This window comes from Chroicocephalus ridibundus, chromosome 5 (assembly GCF_963924245.1).
Source record: "Chroicocephalus ridibundus chromosome 5, bChrRid1.1, whole genome shotgun sequence".
Classification (NCBI taxonomy): Eukaryota; Metazoa; Chordata; class Aves; order Charadriiformes; family Laridae; genus Chroicocephalus; species Chroicocephalus ridibundus.
This window is the reverse complement of record NC_086288.1, coordinates 68707879-68730457: the sequence shown is the minus strand read 5'-3', so window position 1 is coordinate 68730457 and position 22579 is coordinate 68707879. Positions and strand designations below refer to the sequence as shown.

The following is a 22579-nucleotide window of genomic DNA, read 5'->3' as shown; positions in this document are numbered from 1 at the left end:
TAGCCACTGTTGCAGTAAGAAAGCAAGTTTTAAAAAAACACGTGATGCTTCAATCTCATGCTAGAAAGAAGAAAAATATTAAAAGCTTTAAAGCGGTGTAGGGAGTAAACATTTATTCTTTTAAGTTGAAGAGGATTTTTATGACTTTACAAGATCAAGACATCTTTCTATTATAGATATAAGTAGTAAGTGTTCGATCCTCATGTCCAGAAAATGGGAGCTGAGTGAAGTAATTCAGAAATCTTGACCTGCTAGACGTGTTCTTGTTTAATATCAATTTGCAGAAAAGTAATTTGTCCTCTGTATCTCTGTCTTCATAGTTAATACTCCTATAATGTTTATATGTTTTAAAACCTGAAAGTATTTTACAAAATACTGCTGTGTTACATATCAAATGGTATTGAAAAAAATTAAATGCAATAAGCCTTTTAGCAGTACATGTCACATAGATGAACTATTCAAGTAGTAATGTTCTGCATAAACTTAAATCTTGTCATTTATAAAAAAGCTTTTTAAAATTGCATAGAGGACAGATATGTTTCAAAACCTGTGTTGTGTTATCCGTAATTTAGACATTTTTTTATAAGAGAACGCTTCACAAGAAAACTTCCATGTCTAAACTACTGCTGCCTACAGTAGTAGGCACTACAGATGTACTACATTTGTGTCTGTATCTTAATCTCATGTAAAAACATAGAAAACTTACTACGTACAGCATTTTTAGCAGTGTTTCATGTAAGGTAGGTAGGTTTTGGCAACCTTTTCTGAAAATGTAAAGTACTGTTGGTTTTACAGATTTGGCTGTAAATTATTGTAGTTCCGAAGATTTGATAAGAAAAAAAAAAAAAACAAACCACAATTGCCTAAATAACTTTTAAAAGATTACAGAAAGTTCGTGGATTTTGACATTATAACTTAAAACTAAGGAATTTTTTTTCTTAATAGTGAACCGCAAGCTATGTGCTACATCGAAACATCTAACTTAGATGGTGAGACAAACTTAAAAATTCGACAGGTAGGAGTTTCATTTTTGAGAATATCACTAATATTACTTTCATCTATCATTGCTTATTGAAACATATTTTATGACATTACTGTCCAGTTTAGAAGACTGTGAAATTTTAACGCTTTGAATAAAAATATATGGGTTATTGACATCATACAAGGTTTTGTTCAATTAATTAAGTGGAAGGAACAAGTGGTTACTCCTAAACCATACCTTGCACTTTGGTTTAGGGTGGGGTTTTTGGGGAAAATAGGTGGAAAGAGTTGTAGTTGGGTATTAGTTTTGTTTTAGAGGATACATGAGGGAGAAGCCCTGCAGAAAGAAGCTGATAATGCCAATATTGTCCTCAAGGGACAGGTAGGGAATCGTAGTTTTTGACTGAGTATGCAGTCTCCATGCCGGGACATTCTTTCTGAGTTGCATGATGGGTTATGACCCTGTCTTCATCATGATGTTTCAAGATACCAAGGTGACTTTTTAACTGTCTGTAGCAGCGGTGTGATAGCGAAGTGGTAGCAGTCCCATTATGTTCCCTTAGCGATACTGTTTCTTTTGGTTTTGCACTACCAGATTTAGAGTACATTTAATTATTGGAAAGTGATTTTTGATGTCATTACTAACTAATTTTGTTTACAGGGTTTGCCACTAACATCAGACATAAAGGATATAGAAAGCTTGATGAGACTTTCAGGCAGAATTGAATGTGAGAGCCCAAACCGACATCTCTATGACTTTGTTGGAAACATCAGACTGGATGGGCATGGGTATGTAAATCCAGCGAAGATCATCTCAGTATGTTCTATCCAACAGTAGATAGCTATATGTTGTTAAACTACTTAAGTTAAAATATGAATAGTAAAGCCTTTATTCTGTTAAGACCAGAGAGGTAAAAATCTTTTCTGATGTATTCTTTATTAGACTTCATTCTTTAAAAAAACAATGGGTAAAACTGTACTTCTAATGTCTACAACTTCTTTTTTGTACTAATTGACCTTCATAAAGCAGTAGCTATTAATAATAGAAGGGAGTGCTAATCAAATTCTAATAGTTCTGGAATATCTCTTCTTAAGTATCTCATCCCTTGCCTGTTAAGTTTCTGTTATAGAAACTGAATAGAAGTAGTTTTTTTTCTGTTTTTTTTTTATTGTTGTTTTCTTTTGTGTGTCAAAGTCTGGAGTGGAACTGAGTCTGTCACTATATACCTCAAATTCTTCTAATTTGGTGTCTGAGGCATTTAATACCTTAGCTTACTGAAAGTATGTTACTGTAAAAATAGGCAGGTTCAATGCAATTGGAATATACATGCTTGTAAAACTGCTTACCAAATAGTGATACATGGAGTGTTCTATGGGTTTGAACCGAACATGATGTATTAGGAGTATGAAGTTCATTACTAGTTCCAGAATTGGTGAGTCCTTCATTCCCAAAGACTTACAGGATTTCTTTTTTATTTGGTAGGCATTTATTTCTCCATATACAATATTATTCATGTTTGTGGTTTTAGACTGATATATATAGTATTAATTAATTATTAAATACCTTTTTTTTTTTTATATTCCGTTTTTTATTTACTGATTTCTTACAGATGCATTCCGGGAGTTTTCAGTCACAAGAGGGTGGATCTATTCTAATTCCACTGTACTTGTCGTTAAGAAGAGAAAAACATTTACCTGTAATTCTTCTCTGAAGGTAATAGTTATAATAGATCCACACATTCATCCTTCCTCCCTGTCTAGAGAGAAAAACATATTTTTCTTTTTAATCTAATTATTTAATTTTAAAATCTGATTTAAAAAAGAAACATTGAATGTGCTGATGGCTATTGTGCCTCAAGACTGTGTAGGAGGAATGCCATCTGCTGGTCAAGCAATTTGTCATTTGAGAAATTCCGTTTTGGAATATTTTGAATAATAGTTTCTGTGCAGTAAGATAGTCTAGAAGTGTGGCTCTAATATAATATTTACCTTCAGTGAAAAAGAATTGCAGGTAAGTAACTCTTTTTGGATCCTGACCTTATTTGCAACCTGAAAAATCAGGGATGAGTTTTCTTTCAGCTCATATTAGAGGTAGCACAGGTTCATCCAACTGATATTTATTTATCCAGATCCTTAAGACCTTCCTACCAGATTGCGTAGATCCAGCAGTTGTTATTTCCTTTTTATCCACTACCATGTTAGCATTTTTGCAAAAACACTGGAGGATACTGAGAATGTATCTCCCTCATCTTTCCCTTTAGATAACTCATGAGTGCCATAAATGTTGTATCTGGTTGAACTTTTCAGTCTTTTCTTTTCCCCTTCATGGGAGAACAACACAAAAAACCAAAGGTTCTCTTTTTTTTCTTTTGGATGCTTAGTATTCAAGGAGGTAGAATTCCACTACAGTTATTTTGCTTTTTAGCTAAATCTGTGGACAGAAAGAGGCATTCTCAGCTTTTGAGTGTGTTAACTCTTATCTATAAAGCGTGCAGCTCTTTGTTATGCTCAGGAATATACAGAAGCATGTCACTTGGTTTGAGACAATGAAGACAATTGCTAGAGAAAGGAGAAAAGTTCTTTTAGCCTGGATAAATTTGAAATTATGATTAGACTCAGAGAATGGCTCAGAGACAAAGGGTGAGCAAGTTGAAAACAAGGGAAGATATTGATTATCCAGACCTAAAGTAAATGTTTCCTTGAAGGCATACTGAAGAAATCTTTGGATAAGAGTGAAATATGCTTAAGAAAAAAATTTTGATATGCAAGTTTTCAAATGTGTCTTAGAAACTATTAGCTCTTAATATACCCTTGACAGCCCTGGCAGAAAAGTATTTTGAAAGGTATTTCCCCATTGAAAACATCCCTTACGGAATGCAGCCCAAGTATGTTGCTGAGTCATTAGTTACATAGCATACAAGAAGAATCAGGTGAATTGGAGCAGTTTTGAGAAGGCTGAGGCCAGGAAATAGAAACTTGAGGGTTCTGTCAAGTCATTGCACCATCACTTCATTAGAGGTCAGCGTGACACCTGGCAGATCTGGGCTTTTTGTGTCCCTGGTTGTTTTGCTGTCTGTTTTCATCTCCTCGGTCTGTGCAGCAGCTCTGCTGGAGACGACTCCCATTGGCTGCAATCTCAATTCTCTTCTCATTGTCTTCCCAATAACAGACCCTTGAGGAGAAATTCCTGTCCCAAGTTGGAGAAGGGTATCCATTCCATCAGCTAGTGTCCTGATGGAAAAAAGAATCAAGAAAGGACTTTACTGCATATTCTTCACAGTTTTGAAGAGGGGAAAGAGGAAGAGTCTTAGAATTCACCTGACTCTACAAGGAGTACAAGAATTAAGAGTGGAAAGTTTTGACTTCTGCCTTCCTAGAGACTCTTGTGTTAGTAAAAGGGATAGGAAGTCGTAGAAGCACAGAAAGTCTTTTGGCATTACAGAGAAGGTCCATAGTTGAAAAGGTTTCCAGTTTATCTGTGGGGAACGTAAAAGTAACTTACCCTGGTTAAATGCCTTTCATCTTCTGTGACATTCTTGTTCATGTTAATAGACTAAAAATATCTACTTATTCTTGGAATGGCATGTAATCCATTCCTTATTTGAAATGTCTTTGTGGTGTGCTGATGAATGGTCCAAAAGTCTTAGAATGATTCTGATCCAGGCCTACAAATAAATAAATAAAAGTGCAGAAGGAATCTTTGATGGCAACAGGAGTCCCTCTTAATGATTCTTGTGTAATTCAAACCCCAGCAGTTCCTTTCATACTAGAAAGGACATTTATTCTCTTAATTTTGCCATGATATGAACAACAACTCAAATAAAAGAGCAGTACAGTTGAGATTTAGAAAGCAAGTAAATCTCAGTATGTTTTATATTTCAGTTTTCTTTTTCGATTCCTTCTTTTGATGAATTGCCTGCACCTGGAAATTATTTTCCATGGCAATATCATTCAGCATTTCAGTTGCTGAAACGTACTTACTTGGTGGGGAGAATGATTCCTTAAACAGTCAGTGTGCTATGTGATAGTTTCCTGAAAAGTAAGCAGACTAAGTTGTAGTGGAGTGGGTTTTTTTATTTATTCGGTTTTTATGTAAAAGCACTCAAATATTTTTCCAGATAGATTTTTTTTTTTTTCTTGTTTCTGCAAATTAACATTGCCACTGCTAATTTTAGGGAAGAATGTGGGTTTTCCTCTTGACTTGCAGTCTTTGACTCTTAAAAGCTTGTGTGTGAGAGGAGAAGGGGACATGATGTACCAGAAACAATTGTTACCTGAAACTTACTCACTGAGGCTGACTTCATGCGCTTTGTGCTACCAAAAATGTTGCCCGATATCCTGGTTTCCTCAGACTCTTTATAGCTTATGTATCAGAGATATAGTTGCTGTTATTAAGCAATTTATTTGTGATCTTCATAATGTGTTGGTTTCAAACAGCTGTAGAGGTAGTAGTTTTAGGTTAGAATACCAAATACTAGAGCACTGTAGACAAGTCAGAACTGCTAGCTGGTATTTATAGAAAGAAAAGTGCAAAAATAGGGTATTGTTTGTCCCACGAATAGAGTAACAGTTTTCCAAAACTTTTTATATTTTAAGAAAAACCTGAGCTACAGTATATGTATAAAGTCATCTGTCTGAAATTAAGACAGTTAAATGTTTCCAACATCTTATGAGGTTTTGTAGCTCATTTACTCAGTGCAGTTTGAAAAGAATAACAGAAGGAAATTTACTTGGTTTTGCAATTTAAAGCTGTGGGAAATACTGTTGTGGGTTTTAAACAGTTAATGGTGTTCATAAAGGGTACTTACTTCACTGGAAGAGTGGATTATATTGATAGTTCAGAAAATTATTTCACTTGAAAATTCGTTTGGAAAAACAAGTTTTGTAAGACTAGTTGAGTTTCATCTTACACTTAGTAAAAAAACTTCATGAATCAAAGGTAAATTAGCCCCTGATAAGTTTCAGTATGCTTGCTATGTAATACCATATCTTTAGTGTCCATAATCAAATTAAGTGGTAAGTAATATTTTTGCAAACTTCCATTTTTGGACTTGCTTTAAACTGTCCCATTTTCTCTCTGTCAACACTCCCAAAAAGTTAACTCTGAAAATTAGGTTCCTAGCATATTTACAATAATCATCTAAATTTTGAGGAATTAGCTAATAAGATTTAAGAACTGCTGGTTATGTTTATTCGTTGACATTGATTGTTTTAACGCTAAATTATAAAACTCCTTCCTTCTAGTACTGTTCCATTGGGGTCTGATCAGATTCTTCTACGCGGAGCTCAGTTGAGAAATACTCAGTGGGTTCATGGGATAGTTGTCTATACGGGACATGACACAAAACTTATGCAGGTTTGTCGCTTGGATTTTCTCTAAATTGTCTGGTTTGTTACCTTGTTATGCCGTTACACAGCACAGAAAATCCTGTCAGAGAACATGGCTAGATTCAATATATTAGTTAAAATGCCAGTAATAGAGCATCTTTCTTACGAAGTAAAACCATAAAAAATAAAGCAATTCCTCATTATTATTAGTCACTTAGTCACAGAGTAGTTTTTCCACTAGGAAGGATATTCACTGATTGTATTTTGTAACTTGTGTTTTGAAAACTATTTTATGAGCAAGTTGGATCACTATAGTTTGCCTGTTCATCTTTTTTTATTTTTGACTGCTCCTAAAACTGTCCTCTTGTGGAGCTTTCTTTCAAGTACAAAGGTAAGCATTCTTGTCAGAACACGAAGAGAAACTTTATTTGCAAAATGAGGAGGGAAGAGAAACATTCTCAGACTGTGAAATTACTTTTCCTACTGCTGTGTGAAATATCAAAATTGAGATGCATTTGTTGAGAAAAAAGAATACTTTCAGATTGGTCATGCATGTCTCTTATTTATTGCTTTTCTGATTTGTAAAACAGTTTGGAAATGTTTGATTGTATTAACAGTTGTCTTCTGTAGGACTGATAAGGTGATTGCAAATTTATTTTTAATGTTTAGTGTTAGCTGTTGCTGTTAGGTGTGTTCTGTGTGATTTTTTTTTTTTTTTTTTTTTTTTAAACTGCCTGTGACACAAATCTAATGTTCTGATTCATGGATTTATAAACTGCCTTTTTTTTTTTCTTTTGAGTGAAACAGTTATGCCATTTATGATGATGATGTTTTTGGGAGAATATTTAGAAAAGGATGCAGTAACATGTAGTTTGAAAGGTGAGAACTGTGTGTACCTCTTGTAATATTTAATAGCCACTGTTGTTTTTTCTCTTGCAGAATTCAACAAGTCCACCTCTTAAAATGTCTAATGTGGAACGGATTACAAATATTCAGATTTTGATTCTGTTCTGCATCCTTATTGCCATGTCTTTGATCTGCTCTATTGGTTCAGCTATATGGAATCGAAGGCATACTGGAAGAGACTGGTATCTTGATCTAAACTGTAAGATGTAAAATAGTATATTAATATTTCAGTGTTCTGTTGCCTTTCATATTTGGAAAGGAGGATGATGACCATGCTTTACACAGTGTGGTTTTTATCAGTCTGTCTTTATTGGTTGTTGACTGAAGGCATTCAGCTAGGCATATCACACAGCAAGTATAAAATTTACCTTACTGTGCTGTCTGAGCTCTTGCTAAGTTCAGGAAGGGGAGCTGTGTTGTTTGCCTCTACATCTCAGCAAGGTCTGTATCAGCATTCCACTGGAATAAACAGTCAGGTCCCTAGACATCAGACAAAAGCCATTTTCAGCTATTACCAACGGGTTACATTTAAAGCTGCAGTGACTTTCCTGAATTTTTAAGCTCTTTCATCCCAGGAGACGATGCTGTGGCATTATAACTCTTATACAGGGATCTAACTAATTATTGGCTGCCAACGTGAGATTTTAGCAGACTGCTCCTAAAGAAGGTAAAAGAGGCACAACAGATCTCATCTAATGTGTTACACTGGGTGGCTGTACTCACAGTGGATGCGAGGCAATGTGATGTTATGGAGGCCTTCATGGCAGCATGCAACATACTGACATAATTTGACTTTAGGTGAGGGAATTTGCTTTACAGGAAGTTTTCATAAATATACTTTGTGGTCAGTTACTCACGTTTTCAGCACTTCTTACAGGGGGCCCAGAGCCGCCTTCGCTTAGGCCGTAGAACCAGAACTAGAGTTTCTGCTCCGGAAACAACAGTTTTGAATACAAAGCTGCTGAAGGTAGTCATCAAAGTAGGGATTTGGGAGTGGGCTGGTAAGTTTTAAAAGAAAAATCTTAGAATTTTGATTTGAAGGCACTCTCCTAAAGTTTCTGTTGAACAAAATAGTTGTCTGCACTTATGATGAACTTTTGTTTATTGAGAACCTTGGTTCTGTTTTTTTGATGCTGAGAAAGAAACTTCTTTTTTTTTTTTTTTTTTTTTTTAAGGAAGAAACTTAACTTTTGTATTTCCATGTTGAGGTGTAAAAAAGTGAAATCATTAATGGAACACTGATAATTTCCAGTAGTATTATAGTATTAAAGGATGGCTTTAGATGTGCTGCTTCGCTTGTTATTTTTCATCTGATTATTCTTATCAGTGCTTTTTGTTTTTTCCTCTCTGGGAAATGTAAAAGTTGTCAGAATGTGTTGGTTAGTACAGTAGTGAAGCAGTTCAGAAGCTTTTGGTTTTAGTCCTGATAAAAGAAACATGAAATAGTGGCCACTGATATTTTGTCTGCTGTTCAAATGATTATCCTTGTCAGTTTATTTTCTGCTATATGCCCCGTGAAATGTGGGCATATTAAATGAAATTGTGCTGGGTTTTGTAAAGTATGCCCTTTTAAGGCTGCATTCAGCTCCTGCTTTTTCTTGTAGCAGGTACTCTTAATATGTAAGAAGCAATTTATTCCCCTTTCCCTGTAGTTATTTAATTTTTATGTGCTAGTGAAACAGGTTCCCAGCAGTGCCCCATCTTTCTGAATGCTATTAGTATTTAGTTAGAACAGTCTATTGCCTGTGGATGATAAAAGAAGTGGTAATGTTAACAATAAATGTCTTAATATTCTTTTATTTACAGGTAGCAATAGGTATCAAACTTCCTTTCATCTCAGTAGTCATTACTGAGAATATCAATGTCATAGAGAATGTTAGCTGTCTGGTCTTTTAGACTGCTACTTCATTTGATGCTGGAATTGGTATTAATGAAAGTATCCAAAACCTGTTCTCTTGGATCTTAGAGTAGCAGCCAGATCCACATTCCATAGGCCGTGGAAATCTGTCTGAGACTGTTTTTCTTTGAGAGGTCTTTGAACAGAGACAGGCATGCTATATCTTGTACCCTTTTGCCATAGTGGAGAGCAGACTGCTATTTCCCATTCGCATCCTCTCTGAGATGCTACTGTTGGAGGTATTTAAAACTTCCAAAGGGAAAAGCAATATAAAACTGCTTGTTATAAATCTTAATATTCACATTTCCAGTTCTTTTAGAACTCTCGTTAAACTCTGATTTCATCTTTTCTTTTCATGTGGTGTAAATTTACCTTTTTCATAGTATTTTGCTGGCTGGAAGGAGAGAATAGGAAGGCGTGAGGGTAAATAGAGAAAAAAATTCCACTCCACGTTTCCCCATTTAAAAATACAACATTCTAAAATTTAGAGTTTAGAATATAGTCGCTATATAGAGATATTTCCATATTATGATCTTAAAATGTAATGAAAGAGGATGGCTGGTAAGTTTGCTTTTCAGAAATTGGAGATGACAAAGATTGCTAAATTTGAACTCCACTTTATAATAGAGATCCTTATCTCTTTTGAAGGTCATATTTATAGGCAAGTCATATTGTAATTAATTCTCAAGTTTCTTCTTAGACATGAACATTTAAAAAATAATTTTAAAACTTAATGCAATACTCTGAAGACTCTGTATATACGTACTTTTAAGTATTGTCTTAAATGTTTTTTTATTTGCTTTGGTTTTTGGCAGATGGTGGAGCAAGCAACTTTGGATTGAATTTCTTGACTTTTATCATTCTCTTCAATAATCTTATTCCAATCAGTTTGTTGGTTACGCTTGAAGTTGTTAAATTTATCCAGGCATATTTCATAAATTGGGTAAATATCATTTTTACAATATCCATTGACTTCTAAAATCAAGTGGTTTACAAGTAAGTTAAACAGTTGATTGCTTGTCGTTATACATTTTTTTTCAGACTTTTTCCTAATGTAAATACTTAGGCTGTTTATTATTACTGGAATCTGGGAAGGTAATAATAAAAGGTTTTATTTACTGCTTTTATACCTGCACCAGTTTGCTTTCTGGAATGTGTTTTTAAGTGCTTTGTACTTTCTCATTATTAATATTCAGATCCCAGTTTCATCCAGAGTGATCAGAGAAAAGTGCTTTGCAGTCCAGTGGAGTTTTGTCCAGTTTCATTTCTTCTTTCTAAACATAGCCCATGTTTTGGATTTTTTATGTATTTTGATGATTTTTCCCACCACCACCATAGTTTAATGTGGGCGTTTTTCTACAAAGCCAGTGTCTGTTAGTATTATCTCCTACAAAACATGCGAAGATCATTTTGGCATACCTTAATTTTTTTTCTTAGTGAATTAATGGAGCAAAACAAGGGTTTACTCTGCCTGGGGTTGGGGTGAGGTATTCTCCTTAAAGGCATGTAAGTGCTTTTAATAGCATGCCTTCAATTTTTCCAAATGCAGATTAATCATACCATTCTGAACTCTTTAATCTGATACATTTAACAAATGTGTGAAATAGATTTGTGTGTGTGAGATACACTGTCATGCAGATAGAAAGTGTATGTAGTAGCAGTGGAAGTGTATGTTTTAAAATAAAAGTTAAATCTTTTTGTGACCAGTCATTTGGTTTTGATTTCTCCATTTCTTTTGTTGACAAATAAGAGAATGCAACAAAATTATTCCTTTATGTTCTATATTCTAAAATAAATATTCAACAAAGGCTGACCCATTTTGAATGTGTAAATTGGCAACCGTAAATTGTAAATCCGTAAATTGTAAATCTGAAAGACGGCTTTAACTTCTGTTCCCTCGCCATTTCACATCATGAGGGATTAGGTGTCTTTAACGTATCTTAATCTGGGACTCTGGACACTTATTATCTTAAACATTATCTTTGTGTGTATGCATATCATACTGGTATAGAGAAGTTGGTCATCTGCAATCTGTTGCACTGCATTGCCATACTTCATAATGTTTTAATCTTCTGCTGTATTTAAAAATAAAGTCTGGTTTACTTTTTTTTTTAACAAGTAAATAACAAAAAAAAAACCCCACCACTTATGTACTCTATATTTATTGTGTACTCCTAAATTTATCTTAATCTTTTTATCTCAAGGTACATCTGTCTTGCTATTTAGAAGTGGCTGGTTGTGCATACAATATAAACAGATAAGAATGACTTCCCTTTAAGGGTTACAATGTAGTATTACTGCTTGTTGCTAAATCTATTTTAGATACATGGGTACAATGGTTTTCAATGGTACAAATCACTGGAAATAATCAGAGTAAAATCTCAAAGAATCATATAGATTTTTGTTTTAAAGAGGAAATCTAATTTTTTTTCTGGGGACTTCTGGAAGTGATGTGACTGTGTCTGTGGCTTCCCATGTTGAAATTGTCATAAGTAGATAACTTGTATTCATGTTCAATCTGCTACTCTACGCTTACCTATTCTATTTTTTACTTTTGTAATAAGTTGTGGAAGACTAACTTTTAAATATATATACTTTTTTTTTTTTAATCTGTAGGACATAGACATGCACTATGAACCTACAGACACTGCTGCAATGGCTCGTACTTCCAATCTCAATGAAGAACTTGGACAGGTAGAAAAAAATTACTGGTTCTAACTCGGTATTGGAATTATTCATGTGGTTTTACAATCTAAATTATTAAAACAGTGTGATGATTCATTTAAAAAAACTTATATTCTTGCCTTACGCTCTGCTTATGTCTGTTCTTCATTTTGTCAGATATTTTTAAAAACACTTTGCAATATGTGGGAGTTACATTTTTGAAGCCAGTATTAAATGAACAAACACTGCTTTATGTACCAGTGTGCATGTGGTAATCACAGAAGGTTGAAGTGTGTCATTAAATTTACAAAATCAGAGGAATTCTGAGCTTTAAGGCTGGCTGTGGCACAAAAATTTAGGCTCCGTATATACGCTATGATAACATGCATCTTCAGTATGTCTTTTTTTTTTTTTCCACACCTACTGCCTTGCTCAGAAGAGACAGTGGGTATGCTTTAGGATTTTGTCATTGTTGTATAAATTCCCTTTTTTTTTTACCACTGAAGATTGGAAGCAGTCAGTGGAACGGGGGCTTACAGCTGAATTAAGCCCTAGAAATTTGAAATGAATTCTTCATTTTGCTTTAGAGTTCTCTTTTAATACTATAAAATCAGTTAAGGTTTTTACAAGAGATCGCTCACCGTACGTTGTTCATTTTGTGGACGATGACTTTGTAGAAGTGTGTCTGGGGGACAGGGAATGTTACGTTTGCAGTTTCAGCCAGCTGTATTTGCAGCCTTCCTTGAAAAACATGCTGAACATCATTATTTCTGTTACACTGACTGGTGATGGTAAACTGATTCTGTGGAAAAAACATTATGTGCTCAGTTAATTGAACTGTATTATACACAGAAGAATACAATTCTTGCATTTCCTAAACTAGAAGTTTTCATAACTAATTATTTAGTTTATTGCATGGAAATGTAAAAATTGTTTTTAAGTTTTAAGTTTCCAAGAACAATAAATAACAACATCATTTTAGCCATGTAGCAAACAAGTCTTAGGGACTAATACTTAAGAGGTCTGCATTTGGGAAAACAGCAGTTGTAGGTTACAGTGTTCTAACATTGGTCTACATAGAGGACAGGGCCTTTGCCTACTGGGTTTAAGAATTATGTGCAGATAGCAGAAAAAATTGTTTGCTTCCTGGCCTTAAAGGGGGGAGCACAAGCTCCTCTGCTGGGGAAGAGACTCTTCAATCTTAGCATTCCTTCTGTCTCATTTTACGCAATCTGTCTGGTGTTTTTTTCTCTCGCTGCAGTTAGCTTGTTATTCACATTCCCAGACACATTCCCTCTGTTTGACTTTGACGGTTCTTGCCTTTGCTTTTTAAGTTTCCTCATTGAAGACTCCTCCAGCACCAAGATCTAGTCAGGCTTCTTGGGATGTCCACTTTCACTTTCTTGACAGATTGTTAATTTGAGCAGATTTTTTGTAGGAAAACCAAAGGGAGACTCTGCTAACAAAAAGAGCAAGTGCCTTCTCTGAAGTACATGCGGTCTGCACATAACGAAGAGAAGATTTCCCCCAAGAGATCTTCAGGTTTTAAAAAAGGCAAAACTTTGATGTTTGAAGAAAAGGTTGAGTTTCCTTAGCTGCAATTCCTGCTTTCCCATTCTGCCCACACAAAAAAATACAGTTTGAGGCATAAACCTGGCATGGAAGATTTCTCTAACTGCTCATTTCGCTAAGTCGTAATCCCGCAGGAAGAGAATCTTTAAATAGGAGATGCTGCGTAAATTTTACTAATACGTAGCCTTATTAGCTCTATGTATAATGCAGTTAATTCCTAATGAAGAATACTGTGATTTTTATTTTTTTAATGAGAAATAAATTTTAATGAATAAAAGTTTAAGTTTACCTTTGACTAATAGAGCCTTTGTTTCATCGCAGACCATTTCTTCGTATGTTAACCTTTTTCTTAAGATTAGGTTTGAACTAAATTTCAATATATCACAGATATGTGTATTTCAGCTTTAATTTTTATAATACTTTAACTAGTGGTTTCAGAGAGGAAGGGGTTTATGATGTTAGGGAAATAGGAGAACTGGAGTAGGTAGAAAGGAACATATTTCTATCCCTGCAACTTGTCATTCCTGAACTGTTGGTTTTTTTACTAATGTTTTGTCTTGAAGAAGATATTTCTAAGTCAAAAAGAGGGGTTTAAAAATGCATATGGATACTTTTCTTTTACCTTATTGTTTTCTGTCAGAAATGGAATATTTTACTAGGAAAGCCATTGGTTTTCACTAGTTTATTGCATTTCAACAATACATAGAGTGAGGGACAGTAAAGTATACCACCATCCACTGAAGCAAGCTTAAGCTTCCTGATATCTCAGTTGGTTGCCATGTTTGGAAATGTGTATCAGGACTGTGCATCTGCCACATTTATGTACTGTATGGTGGGTTTTTTTCTACAAACTCTGCATATCGCAGTACCAGTAAAAATTCAGTGTGTTGATAGTCCTGAATTCTACCAGATATGTATATAACTGCTGAATGTTAATGTATAATGAATTTTATCATTTCTTTAGGTCAAATATATATTTTCTGACAAAACGGGTACCCTGACATGCAATGTCATGCAATTTAAGAAGTGTACTGTAGCAGGAGTTGCTTACGGGTAGGTATTTTTATATACTTTTCTTTATCTGTGTGCCTCTCTCTTCCTCTGCCTGCGTATGTGTACCCATGCATTAATAGTACAGTTAAAATAAACTTACACCTGGCAGTACCTACAAATATGAATCAGTTTGTTTGGTACTATGAAATGTTACTTATAAGAGGTATCATCACTTCAGTCATGACGTCTTTTTGCCAAGAGAACCAATACAAAGTTTAAATACCCAAGGCTTAATGGTGTAGCATACCTTCAGTGTGCATGTTTTTTCTATCGCTCAGTCTGTTTAATGTTGTTAGTAAAAAGAACTCTTCTTTCATACTTGCAAAAACTTGTTTCATTGTCCATGCTTCATATTTTATACAGGCATATGCTCTTGCACTAAATAATATGCAGGGTGAACAAGAATTTGAATTACAGTACTGTGGCATTAACGACATTCAAGTGGCTTTTATGAATACTGTTACAGTGGCATAACTCCAAATATCAATGTTGCTATTAAGAAATCTCTCCAAATAAATGCAAACAAAGCATGTTACTATTTCTTTGTCAGTAGTTGCAGCCAACTCCTTCAACAGAGTTGGTAAAAGCCTCAAACTTCTAAGGCTGTTTACTTGAAAATACTCATTAGTGCAATAGAGCAGAAGAACCTACATTGTAAATGCCAGTGTGGCTTACCAGTATGTGAGATGTTGGACTTGGGCCAGTCTCGGAGCATTCAGTAGCAGATAATTAGACACCTCCAGAACTGGGCAGAGATCAGGCAGAGGTTATGAAATTAAGCGTTGGGCTTGTGCTAAAGGTGATAATTTGTGGCTTTACCATTTGGATCCCTTTGAAAAGTCCTAATTTTCAGGAGTCTAATTTAGGCTTTCTGTTTTGAAAAAACTTAGATCCTTAATGCATTAACCATACTGATGATATTTTAATTAACAGTTATAGTTCTAACTCTGATATTTCGAATACATATGTAAATGTGTGTGTGTGTGATATATATTAGGCTCAATTTCAACTACATGAGGTAATTTTATGACTGCAGAGAAACTGCTCTGAGCTACCTATTTTCAAATTCTTTGTATACCAGTTTTTTTAAGATAAAAAAAATACATTAATGATAATGGCACTTAAAATCAGTATTTGATATTCAGTTCATTGTATATCTTCATCTGAAATTGGTATAGCACAAATTCTAAGATTTCTCCTTTATGAAACCTGGGTGTGAATGTTTTCTTTAGGAAAAAAAAATCAGATTTTTTTTCTTGCTATACTTTCCTGCTCCCATCCACCCAATTTTGAAAAGACATAGACCTGTTTTCAGCATCACTGTTTAGAAAGCAGAGTTTCTCTTTGCAGTGAAAAGCCATTACAGCATCTCTCTACTCAGAGTCACTTTGTCTTTCTGTATTGATGCAAATAAGAAGCTGAGAACACAGAAAAGGGTAGGAGCGATTGTTCCATCTCCTATGCCTTTTCTAAGTGTGTTACAAATTGGGATATATTCAAACGTGTTATCACAGGGCAGACTCCATCGTGTGCTATGGCTAGCCTTGTTCATCAGTATTTTGTGAGCTCAGACAGACAAGCTGCATTAGCATGGCTTCAGATAATTAAAAAAACTACCTTTTGTTTAATGGGAAACTAGCAATGTATATATACTGAAATATAAAGCCAGATTTGTAAACAGGGTAAATGCCTTTATTATCTGCTTGTATAAGTTAGTAAGAAGACAAGCTTTCAATCGAAAAAGAAAAAGGTCATTTATAGTTTATGAAGCCTCAAGAGAAATATGATACTCTTGCAATGTTTTGCAGTAGCAAAACGCTCAGTTGAAATACCTTTAAAACTTTTTTAGTAATCTAATGTCATTAACTACCTTCTTTTTTATATGTGATCCACTTTTTTAGTCTTTGTGATTCTTTTTCCTCTCCCTGTTTCTGTTCTTTCCTTGCTTCTTGTGCAGCCATTGCCCTGAGCCTGAGGATTATAGTGTTCCTTCAGATGATTGGTAAGCTCTAAAGATCATTTAGTGTGTCGTGTTTGTTGAAGATTCAAGCTTAAAACCAGTGAGCGAGATTTTTAGAAACAGAGCTAAATGTGAGATATTTTACTCAAAAGTTATTTTAGCTTCAAATTGATGCAGACTGACAGAGTCTTACACAAATTTATGCCATCAGAATTCTACGTCATTAAGTTGTGTACTCTGGAATAGAATTGCTAATAGGGTCACTGAGGTATAGGACAGTTGCTGACAATCCTATACAGTTCGGAATTGCGTACTGGAGAGATTTGTCATTTAAGGTAGTTGGTATTACGGTAACTTTGATCGCATTTTTCTACTGTTACTTAGTAATAGGTTAGTAATAATCTCTAACACGTTTGAAAAAGTCCATATGTGAGAGTGAAAAATATGTAATAAGTTATTGTTAATATTTTACTTCCTATAGGTAGTTTTAGAATATTAGCACTACCTAGCTCTTAACTGAAACTGAGATTAAAGCACCCAAATACACTTGGGGCCAACATAATCTCTTAACGGGTGCCTCAGGAAAGATTAAGTCCTGGTTTCCTTTCTGTTGCCATCTGCATGATGCCTTCTACTTCTTCATCATACTTCCTTAAACTAAATATTTGCAATACCATTCAAAATAAGCTGAGATAGATCGGGAGACAAATGTCATTTACGGTCTTTAAATTATCACTGTTGTATTTGTCGAAAGTCACAGCAAGGTATGTCACACAAAACTCTTCACATGTTGTCATTTTATGTTTAAAAAATTTGAAAGAAAAAAAACTTGATAATAGAATTAATAATTCGTTCTTTAGATTTAAAAAAAACCCAAACCCTGAACAACCCACACACACACATACATACAAAAAGTGGCATACGTGCACACCCCAGAATCTTATGTGACCTGAATATCCTCACTTGATGTATCAGCAAGGTATTTCTTACAAAGACGTACAAGTGTACTTAATGGCACACAAGTGAGTGGTTGCATTAAAATAATTCAATGCTTACATGAAATTAAGCATGCTTGCTTATAAGATATTTAGAAATGAGACTAGGTTTGACCAATACATACCAGAATCTTTATAAGCACATCTGAAATGTATAAACTGATGCCTGAACAGTAGTTAAAAAAAAAAAAGTACTTCTCTTTTATAAGCAATGAACATCTTGTAAATACGAAATAAGATACCTCATAAGAAAACTTTTTGTGTGTAAATGTTGTAACTAATAGAGTGTGTTTATGACACTAACATTTTTAGTCCTAAAATGACTAATGTACTGAATTCTATATTATTTAAATCTTTTTATTATTTATTTGAAAGTATTGCTTTCCAGTTTAACACAACATATACCTGCAAATATTTTTCCTTTTTTTTAGCACTAAGAATCTGGAAAATATCTTGAAGTCTTTCTGTCAGAAAGCTTTAAGCAAACAAAGCTGAAACTGTAGATTCTAAACAAATTTAATGTATCTGAAGTTGTTAACATTTGGCACTTAAAGATCTATTTGTTTTGCATTTTACAAAAAAAAGTCTTGGTGAATGACGATGCTTTGAGTTTTTCACTTTAATAGATTTTTAGAAAAAGGAGTCCTTGAGTAGTTATATAGAGGAGGTACTGCCACTTTATATTCCTTCATGGTAGTGCAGGACTAAACCAGCTAAACCAACTTTTGGTTTTCACAGAGAATCTTTAGACTGCCTTTGATGTATATGGCTTATCCTTCAACTTAAATCACTGAATGTCTCTGCAGTCTTCTAAGATTATGTGAGCAAGGAAAGGTCAAAAGTAGATGAAAAAAGAATACTTTCCTCCAGCTGGATTCACTTTTCAGCACTGTTTTGTTTCACTGAGATTCAGACTCATCTAGATTGTCTTAATGCTCAACAGTCAGCTGCAGTAACGAGTCTTCCTAGCTCAAAAATCTACATTTTCGAGCTCTCCGCTTCAACCAGAAGATTTGTGCAATATGAGAGTTGTTAGTGATTTTATTTCTCTAGAACCGTCTCCACTTGCCAGCTGTTCAGTCCCTTCCTGCTTCACTGGTGTTGCTGTGTCTTCTTTATCATATTATATATCATACCAGTTTACTAGATTCCTGTTTTGTTGTGAGTAATCGAAAACAAACCTGACTTCCCTGATGTGTGAACTCAGTTTGCTTACCTCTTTCAGATACTGGACTTTTTTTCTGCAAACATTTTCAAACCTATTCCAGAACTGCTAATTTCTCAAAGAAATGTGATCTCTTTGGGCATGTCTTGTTCTGAGTCTCTTCAATAATCTCATTCTAGAGATCAGAAGACAAGAAGCCACAGTCTTACACTGTAGATTTATTTTTACTTTATCCTGCATTTCCTGAAGTCAGCAGAGAAATTTCTCTGGATTTAAGTGTATTTACATGAATCTCGGTTTCTTAAAATTAGGTAAACTTTGGAGATGTGAAACAAGTACCTTTTCATTTCATTTTCTCACAGTATTTGATTGCAGCCGTTATTGTAACAGCCATAAACCAAATTTGCATTTGACCTTAGCACAGTAGCATGGATGATTTGGATATGAATTGTTAAGAATATGCTAATGATGATCTCTTTTCTACTTAATTATTCCTAGGCAGGGCTCACAAAATGGAGAAGATAAAACATTTAGTGACTCATCATTACTGGAGAATCTTCAAAGCAATCATGTAAGTTATATAGAAACAATTACCATTGTTTTGTGAAATCAAACTGTTGCTTTCAGTAACTCAAAAGATTATGTCCTTTGAAGGAAAATAAATAAAAAATGTATTTACACAAAATCAGCATGCTCTCATGAATACTTATATGACTGTTTGTTGCTGATACTTGGTAATTAGATCCAGACCTTTTTTTTTTTTTTATGGTAGGATTCAGATGTTAAGAGTCTGAAATATAATAGCCTTACCTTGTTCATTCTATGGGTGTTTTAACGTTAGTTATGCTGTTCATAGGATGTCATGACATCCATCAACGCTTTCAGGATCAGTCAGGTTAACTTACTGTCCTGACATGACTTAGGATTTCTGTGCCCAGGGTTAGTACAAGAGTCAAGTTAACCATATACATTGGTTTTGTGTACATCCTTCCATGGGGTTAGTGCATCATGAAATGAAACAGGCATTCTAGAGCCTGGTATTTGCCCCAAAGAGACAATGCATTTCACAGAAAGTTAGTAACTTAGTTTATGATTTGACTAAGAAATAGTACCATCTTTATCATTTTCTGTTTGTCATTTGTGCAAGAGATGTTTTTGCCTAGTCATAACCAAGAACACCTACCTTAAATTGTGTAACTGTTTGTTCTCTTTTTGAAGAGTGTAAATAAATAAATTACTCTTTTCTTTCCTTAAATTTTGTCTACCCAGGAGGATAATTTCACGGTTACCGGCAGACAGTGGAGCGTTTTATTCCTACAAATGGGGCAGTCTTAAATGCTAGACACCCGAGTGGGACTCTCAAGCATATCTAAAGCAGAGGGGGCTCTTATGCTTACCTGCACAGGCCATTTTCAGTGCTAGTAATATAGACTGCTCAGAAGAGGCATCATTGTGTTACTGCTTTTTGTCTAGAGAGTCCTTAGCATGCAGGTGGTTGAATCTTGAGAGTTTTTCTGAGATATGTAGCATTAAGTATATATAATATGAGCATACCAGCTATAAAAATACATTTGTACACATCTTAGAGTTAAAAATTCAGGCACACATTCGAAGAGCAGTGCCACCACTGTATGTTAAATTGTGTTCTGAAGTGCTTTGGAAAAGAATGTGTGATTCAGCCCTCTGAATACATCATAGAGGATATAAGAGCCCTCAGTGGAAGAGGACAGGTACCTGCTCCCAATAGTGTTTCTGTGCTATCGATTTAAGTTAGTTTTTCAGAGACTACTGCATTTTATAGAATAATTGTAATGTTATCTCAATTGTTTGCGTTCTTAGTCTGGTACTAATCTGAAATACTATAGATACACTACAAAAAAAAACAACTCCATTGAGGTGGCAGCTGCTTTGAGCTTACTTAAGGGGAATGCTGGGGTTTCTTTTGAGCAGCCATTCAGGAGTCGGTTTGTTCATTTTTCAAGTTTCAGCTGTACTAATAAGGTGGAAAGAGACCTGGGAGTACTGGAGGACAATAGGATGACCATGAGCCAGCAATGGGCCCTTGTGGCCAAGAAGGCCAATGGCATCCTGGGGTGCATCAAGAAGAGTGTGGCCAGCAGGTCGAGGGAGGTCATCCTCCCCCTCTGCTCTGCCCTGGTGAGGCCGCGTCTGGAGTACTGTGTCCAGTTCTGGGCTCCCCAGTTCAAGGACAGGGAGCTGCTGGAGAGGGTGCAGCAGAGAGCTACCAAGATGATTAGGGGACTGGAACACCTCTCTTATGAAGAACAGCTGAGGGAATTGGGTCTCTTCAGTCTGGAAAAAAGACAACTGAGGGGGGACCTTATCAACGCTTATCAATACTTCAAGGGTGGGTGTCAGGAGGATGTGGCCAGGCTCTTTTCAGTGGTGCCCGGGGACAGGACAAGAGGTAATGGGCACAAACTTGAGCATAGGAAGTTCCACCTCAACATGAGGAGGAACTTCTTTACTTTGAGGGTGGCAGAGCCCTGGCACAGGCTGCCCAGAGGTGGTGGAGTCTCCATCTCTGGAGACATTCAAAACCCAGCTGGACGCGTTCCTGTGCAACCTGCTCTAGGTGACCCTGCTCTGGCAGGGGGGTTGGACTAGATGATCTCCAGAGGTCTCTTCCAACCCTGTGATTCTGTTTTTAGCTGTATTCATCAAAAACAATCAACTATTTTGGTTATATACACTTTTTTCCCCTCTTTTGGCTAAATCATTTAAAATTGTTTCGGCTTTGTAGACTCTGAAGTGCCTGAGACGTTTATCTAAATGTCTTCCTTTAAAAGCTGTCTGCCTGACCTTGCAGCATTTTCCACACCTTTTTTGGGTTTGATTGCTGCATCTTTCTAAAGGTTCTTAAAAAGTGTTGTCAAATACAGTATTAGACACAAGTAATGTAAAAGGGAATATTTTTAGTAAAAAAGACAGCATCCAAAGAGACTTCTGCAAATACAACAGAATTTTTTCAATACAGCATTCAGAATTACCTTCCCTATAAAATGCTTATTTGAATTATTCTGTGTTTCTGGTTATCTACTTCTGATTCTCATGATGGGAAATGCCACTAAATTCTATCTGTGTAGCCAGTATTGAAGTACAGTAGCAAGAAGTTATTCTGGATGCTGAAATTAGTATACAGATAATGCAGATAATGTCTGTTTTGTGTAGTTGTTGATAGTTTTTAAAGGAGAGGAAAAGGCTTTCTTTTTTTTTTTCTGGACTGTTACTTGTCTGTATCTATTACTACATTTCCATTAGTTACTGGTTAAATCACACTCTGACTTTTTTTTTTTTTTAGCCAACTGCACCTATAATATGTGAGTTTTTGACGATGATGGCAGTGTGTCATACAGCAGTTCCAGAAAGAGAAGGTGATAAAATCATATATCAAGCAGCATCTCCAGGTGAGACTGAAATAATTGAGTGAACATTTAGTAACATATTCTGTCACCTTACAAGCAAATTTTATTCAAAGTTTATTGTTTTTTGCAGCATCTTCCAAGATTAAAAAACAAAATGTATCTCTCAAAAAAAAAAAAAAAAAGAATTGGTGTCAGCTAAAATCAGTTTTGTCAAAAGATTTAGACTCTTCTGATTTGCTTTAGAAAATACATATGGATGTCCTGTGCATTGTGTAAGGGCAAAGGGTGATTAACCATCCGGCACTCCTAAGGTGTTGTAGGATTGCTGTGAAAAACTGAAGTAACTGCTCAAATGCCAATAGAACTCAAACCAGGAGACAAATTGATGTCCTTGCTCGTGAACCTGTTCTGTACTTGGTAACCATGGTATTGATTTAGAACAAAGACTGTAATCAAAAGTGAAAAAGAAATGTTTTTAATAGGATACAAGTTGTGGTAGGTTCTGTTAGAGACTGATAAAAGATTATAGTGCAAAAGCTCTGGTTCAAGCCTACTGTGTTCATAGGCAGTTTTTGAATTCAGAAAATGATGAAGCAAGGCAAAAATGATTAAAATATGCTCAGTTCTGCTAATGTATTATAAAAATTCATAATAGGAGAAATGACATGAAGC

At 35.2% G+C, this 22579-nt stretch overlaps 1 protein-coding gene across 3 annotated transcripts in view; it reads left to right on the top strand.

Moving 5' to 3' along the window:
- Nucleotides 1-22579, top strand: part of ATP8A1 (ATPase phospholipid transporting 8A1) — a 124877-nt gene that overhangs the window by 29992 nt on the left and 72306 nt on the right. For 2 of the 3 annotated variants that reach the window (XM_063335568.1, XM_063335569.1), the window contains exons 8-17: nt 946-1015; nt 1643-1770; nt 6226-6337; nt 7249-7414; nt 9928-10055; nt 11729-11806; nt 14313-14401; nt 16359-16403; nt 19020-19092; nt 21844-21949. In XM_063335568.1, coding sequence (XP_063191638.1) covers nt 946-1015; nt 1643-1770; nt 6226-6337; nt 7249-7414; nt 9928-10055; nt 11729-11806; nt 14313-14401; nt 16359-16403; nt 19020-19092; nt 21844-21949 — 995 coding nt within the window. The remainder of the gene's footprint in view (nt 1-945; nt 1016-1642; nt 1771-6225; nt 6338-7248; nt 7415-9927; nt 10056-11728; nt 11807-14312; nt 14402-16358; nt 16404-19019; nt 19093-21843; nt 21950-22579) is intronic. The other variant, XM_063335570.1, reaches the window with a different exon arrangement.